Source organism: Aegilops tauschii, chromosome 5, assembly GCF_002575655.3.
Source record: "Aegilops tauschii subsp. strangulata cultivar AL8/78 chromosome 5, Aet v6.0, whole genome shotgun sequence".
NCBI lineage: Eukaryota > Viridiplantae > Streptophyta > Magnoliopsida > Poales > Poaceae > Aegilops > Aegilops tauschii.
This window is the reverse complement of record NC_053039.3, coordinates 492,990,835-492,996,618: the sequence shown is the minus strand read 5'-3', so window position 1 is coordinate 492,996,618 and position 5,784 is coordinate 492,990,835. Positions and strand designations below refer to the sequence as shown.

The following is a 5,784-nucleotide window of genomic DNA, read 5'->3' as shown; positions in this document are numbered from 1 at the left end:
TCCAGCTTCTAACCCTGCAAACCTCACAAATGATTTCGACACGAACGCTTGAGCTCCAAGAAGCTAACTTCTCAAAGCTGAGCCCGATCGTAGTGCAAAAACCTAGAGCTCGGTCGGCCCAGCTCCACCGATTAGAACATCTGGAGTTTGCTCAATTTACAACAACTTACCACCGCCAAACATGATGGTCCGTTGCCCACGCTTAAAGAAAAAGAAACTATTGCTACATCAGTGACCCTCTCGCATCGGTACCCCTCTACCCCTCGAATCGGTGCATTGGATGGCCCAAATTGGGCCACCTCCAGCCAGCCCAATCTTCGCCGAACAGGCCACAATGTTCCCAGCTGAGCTGCAACGTTGGGAGAAGCTAACGATGCTGGCGAACGGTTCTGGATCGCTAACTGAAGCTAGAAGCCATAAAGAGAATATGGATTTGCGGAGTTTTGTGAAGTTGGAGGAGATCCGAACATGCCCTTAGTCTACTGGTATTTGGTTTGGCCACGTCATCAAGTGTCAACAACAAATATAAGGTAGCAAGGTGCCTTTTACTCGTAAATATAAAGGGAGAAAGACAGACCGGATAAGATCGTCCCTTGGAGATCTAAGATAACAAGACTTCAAAAGGATCCGCATACCATGGTGAAACACTAGTATTTTTATCGGCAGAGAGACGGTGCACCATAGTCGTCCAGATAGATTTAGTGTTTTTTTAAGAGAAGGCTTACTGATTTGTTGGGTAGATATCGCACACCATTTTTAGTCTTTGTGAGAATATAAGATCATCAGGCAGGACGTGTGGGTTTTACCCACATCCAACCTAAGTCTTGATAAATAGTATCTTTTTTTTTCAAGAACAGGCAACCTAGGTTGATTGTCTTTCCTTATCAAAAAAAGTTGTTTGTCATTTTCATTAAGATTATGAAATGCAGTTTAATTACAAGGAGTTTTCAGCTGTATGTGAATCACATCCTACCACATTACAAAGACTCGGTCACTCTCTCTCATTATGGTCAGCCCCTTGCCCCCCAAATCACCGTGCCCCCTCCCAAAGCCTGAACTATTCAAGTGCCTTTTGAGCCATCTAACCAGCACTCTAGCATTATCATATATTTTTCTCAAAACCTCTCGCATTTCTTCCCAACCATATCTTCCTCGTACCTACGACCGCAAGGCCTGCCAGCTCCTCAGCCTTCCCAGCTGACACTATATCTGCTTGTGAGCACCGCTAGCCCCCCTTTTTGTATCAGTGATCCCTGGCACGAGAGTTGAAAAGCCCCTCCGTCTTAGCAGTTTGAACCGAACCTCGCGTGCAAAAGGGCAATTGACCATGAGATGATCAATGCTCTCCGGCAGTTGATCGCAGAGAGGACGTTGCGGTGGTCTCGATATACCTTTTCTATCTAATGTATCTGCGGTCCAACATTCGTTGCGAAGATCAAGCCAAGTGGAGAACTCTTCTTTTGGTGGGGCAATGTTCTTTCGGATGAAAGCAGAGTAGGCAGAGCTCATGAAGTAGATGCCATTCGGAGAGAGCTGCTAGCAAATGGCATCATCATGATCCGAGAGAGGAGAGTGGCCTCGTTGATCTCCCACCGCAGATTGAGGAATTCAGCCATGGCTGAGTGGAAGGGGGAGGGGGGAGTACCTTTGAGATGCTTGGTCCATGCGTCATTGTTAAGAGCTTCTGGTACTGAGTGATACTTTGCGTCTCTCACCCGAGCCAGTGAAAAAAGTTCTGGAGCCATCCCTTTAGCGTTGCAACCGTTTAACCATCTATCATTCCAAAAATCAATCCAAACGGCCATTGCCGAGAATACATCCCACAACCGTCAGGAATAAGTCGAGCAACTCTTTGGGGATTGATAATTGTAGACCTAACTAGGATCACAAATGAAGTGGTCGATCCATCTAGCACCATCAACTGAAGCCATTTGATGGAGTCTTCACTCTCTTTTATAGTAAGTATACCCTTGTAGGTAGGATCGACACAAATTGAACATCAATATTTGGCGGCCACTTGAGCCAATAATTCGTTCTGATTGAAGCAATTTCTCCGACGCTCGCTTCGGCACCATCCTCGGCCCCTATTCGTGTATATGTGGCCTTTTGTCGATAGATTATGTGCTTATTTAATAGGAAATAGTATGCCATTTTTTATAGAAGAATATGTCTATTTTTATGGGAAAATGGGTTCTATTCCAAGTCCAGTTAGCCCATGGCCATTGTTCGCGTAGAAGGTGAATCCTATTCCTCACCTATTGCGGCGAATTGTCGCCTATTCACACAAGGAACCAGCAAAGGGTAGGTGAGATGGCCTACCCATTTAGTTAGCTACAAAAATCCCTTTCCCCCTTTTTTTTCTTCACATGCTTTTTTCGATTCATGTTTTCAAACAATGTTCAGATTTTTTAAAAAACAAATCAGAATTCTTAAAGAATGTCCACAATTTTCAAATAAAAAGTTCAAGGATGTTTTAAAAAATGTTCACAATTTTCAAAAAGTTTTCAAAAAAATATTTTTTACTTTAAAAATAAACATTTTTTAATGTAAAATCTTGACTGGCCGAATTATGGGTTGTTCTGTGCGATTGACCAGCATTTAGTCGCAAAGAGCGACCAATAAGTCCTCCCGCCGTAAACACGCCGTCACCAACTAGGCGTTGTAGCCCACGAGGCCACGAGAAGCTAGAACCCGTATAAGGATCCGAATAAAATCACCGGCCCAGACGCAAGATATTTGCCTCTCACTTCACCTGTGCGCCGGACGCGGGCACGACACCTTATCCGTTGCCTCTTTTTTTTCGCGCGGGAGCAAGCGAGCCAACGATGCGTCGCCACTCCTCCTCGACTCCCCCACTCCCTCCTCCTCCCCGCCGAGCCAACGGCGTCGGCGGCGATGCCGTCCCCCACGTGCTACCTCCTCCTGAACCCTTCCAGGGCCTGCCACCGCCTCCTCCCGCCGTCTCCGCGCCTCCCCGCCCGCTGCGCCCGCCTCCGTGTCTCCTGCGACGTGCCGCGGCAGGGGGGTGACGACGGCGGCGGGCCCAAGCGCGGGGTCATCCCCGCCGGAGCCGGAAAGGGCAAGAAGCAGGTCGTGTTCTTCGACGCCGCGCCGCCGGTGGCCCAGCAGGGAGACGGCGAGGATGGGAAGGGGAAGGCGCCGGAGGTGAAGCAGGACGGCGCGGCGCTGCGGGCGCTGAGGCGCGCGACCAAGCGAACGCTGTCGGTCCTGTCCAACCTCCCGCTCGCCATCGCCGAGATGTTCGCCATTGCCGGCCTCATGGCCCTGGGTAGGGTGCTTGTTCCTCCTTCTGAGTCGCGACACCGCGCTGCTGATGTCTGCTCAAATGCTTCCGGGAAGCTCGCGTGCTTATGATTTTTGGAATTGCGATGGCAGGCACGGTGATTGACCAGGGAGAGCCGCCGAGCCACTACTTCGAGCAGTTCCCCGAGGACAACCCGGTGTTCGGCTTCATCACCTGGAGGTGGATCCTCACCCCGGGCTTCGACCACATGTTCTCCTCGCCGGTCTTCCTCGGCTTACTCGCGCTCCTCGCGGCCTCGCTAATGGCCTGCACCTTCACCACCCAATTGCCCATGGTGAAGGTGGCGAAAAGGTATGTATGTCCTGTTCATCACGAGCTCAATGATCAGACATCAGAGGCGAGGATCGACTGTTAATATCAGGTGCCAACGGCTGCTCATCTTGCAGATGGTCGTTTATGAGTTCAGGGGGAAGCATTAGGAAGCAAGATTTTGCGGAATCTCTTCCCCGCGCATCTATTCAGGATTTGGGGGTCATCTTGATGGGTGCCGGATATGAGGTGACTGTCACCTTCATTGCAATACATTTGCCCCAAATTGGGTTCTTGCCTTCTCAGCATGTTAGTGCTTGATGTGTTGCAGGTCTTCACAAAGGGCCCATCCTTGTATGCCTTCAAGGGTCTGGCTGGTCGGTATGCGCCTATCGGTGTGCACGTGGCGATGATTTTTGTCATGGCAGGTGCCACTCTTTCTGCGACCGGAAGCTTTAAAGGCTCGGTTGATGTCCCCCAAGGGCTGAATTTCGTCATTGGAGATATCATGAAACCCAAAGGCATTTTCTCCGTCGCACCGGATGTTTTCAATACGGAAGTCCATGTCAATCGGTTCTACATGGAGTACTATGATAGTGGAGAGGTAACCACTTTGCTCCGGAGTTTACTACACTTGCGTGCTCACGTGACACTAGATTGACAGATAAGCATATCTTTTGAATTTGTCAGGTTTCACAATTTTATAGCGATCTTTCACTTTTCGACCTTGATGGCAAAGAAGTAATGAGGAGGACGATCAAAGTTAATGATCCCCTGAGGTATGGTGGGATCACGATATACCAAACGGACTGGGGGTTTTCAGCATTACAGGTGAAGAAAAATGGTGAAGGACCTTTTAACTTGGCCATGGCACCCTTGCAACTGAATGGCAATAAAAAGCTATACGGAACATTCTTGCCACTTGAAGACTCTGATTCTTCAGGTGTCAAGGGAATGTATGTTCAACCTTTTCCCTATCCTGAGCTAATAATGTAATTGAGATATTAGCTAGGAGATTATTAACCGCTTTTCTTCATGACTTGTAGATCAATGCTTGCTCGAGATCTTCAGTCTATTGTGTTGTATGATCAAGATGGCAAGTTTGTAGGAGTTCGCCGGCCAAGCTCTAAACTCCCCATTGAAATCAATGGTAATGAAATACTAATTGAAGACGCTATTGGCAGTACTGGTCTGGATCTCAAGGTCAGGACCACAGATTCAGTGTTGCCCTTTTGAACCATTTGTGCATGCTGCATGAGTTACTAAATCTGTTTTGTATTTTCTTTTCCATCAGACTGATCCCGGAATTCCTATCGTATATGCTGGATTCGGCGCGCTCATGTTGACGACCTGCATTAGCTATCTTTCACATGCTCAGGTGTGTGCAAAGCTTCAAATACGCTACTTCTTTTTTCATGGTTGTCTTCGACGATCACTGTATCAACTGCTACACATTTATGGTTTAATCTGTTCTTAGCTGTGGGCGCTGCAAGATGGAACTACAGTGGTTGTCGGAGGAAAGTCGAATCGAGCCAAGATTGAATTTTCTGATGAGATGAACCGGTTACTTAATAAAGTACCAGAGTTGGTCAGTGTTGGTGAGAAAACAGTAGATAAATCAAGTACTGCGTGAGGGATTCATTTTGTTGGGTTGAGATTGCTAAAGACGCAGGTGTTGGATTGAGGTTGGTTCATAGACAAGTCCCTCTGGAGAACAGGAAATCTTACATTCTATTTGGTGAAGACAAGTACTGTTGCAATAGGACTATGTATTCATCATTGAGGCCAGATTTGCTTGCAAGGAAAATGTTGTACATTCTCATGGGTCTATGGTGTTATTGTATCAAAAGGAAACTGATGTTGTCACTGTATTAGGACAGAACAAAGTGATAAATATAAATTATACCGTGAAGTTGAACCATTGGTTCAGCTACTGAATTTTCAAAATTGCTGAAGCATGTGGTCTCTTACTTTCTTTGTTTGCTTATATTCATCGGAGGAGATCATGTTTTTTGAGATGCCTGATATCTTATCATCTAAAGCAAGAGAGTTCATGGACGAGCTTCGTTCGCTTGATGGGGGGATCTATGTGTGCCGAGGCAGTGGTGGTGGAGCAAGAATGGTTCATCCCAGTGGACCAGTTTTGTTTGGATGTGCCACATGGCGAGAATATGTTCAAAGTCTATTTTCCTTCCAAACTTGAGGTCACC

The 5,784-nt window shown here is 47.3% G+C and overlaps 1 protein-coding gene across 1 annotated transcript; it reads left to right on the top strand.

The window, feature by feature from the left end:
- Positions 1-2,744: 2,744 nt before the first annotated feature.
- Positions 2,745-5,521, top strand: LOC109774751 (cytochrome c biogenesis protein CCS1, chloroplastic). The gene is made up of 8 exons (XM_020333514.4): positions 2,745-3,289; positions 3,397-3,616; positions 3,712-3,823; positions 3,906-4,178; positions 4,265-4,530; positions 4,621-4,777; positions 4,869-4,952; positions 5,052-5,521. The coding sequence occupies exons 1-8, from the start codon at positions 2,896-2,898 to the stop codon at positions 5,205-5,207; spliced, it is 1,662 nt and encodes a 553-aa protein (XP_020189103.1). The 5' UTR covers positions 2,745-2,895; the 3' UTR covers positions 5,208-5,521.
- The last annotated feature ends 263 nt before the right edge of the window (positions 5,522-5,784 follow it).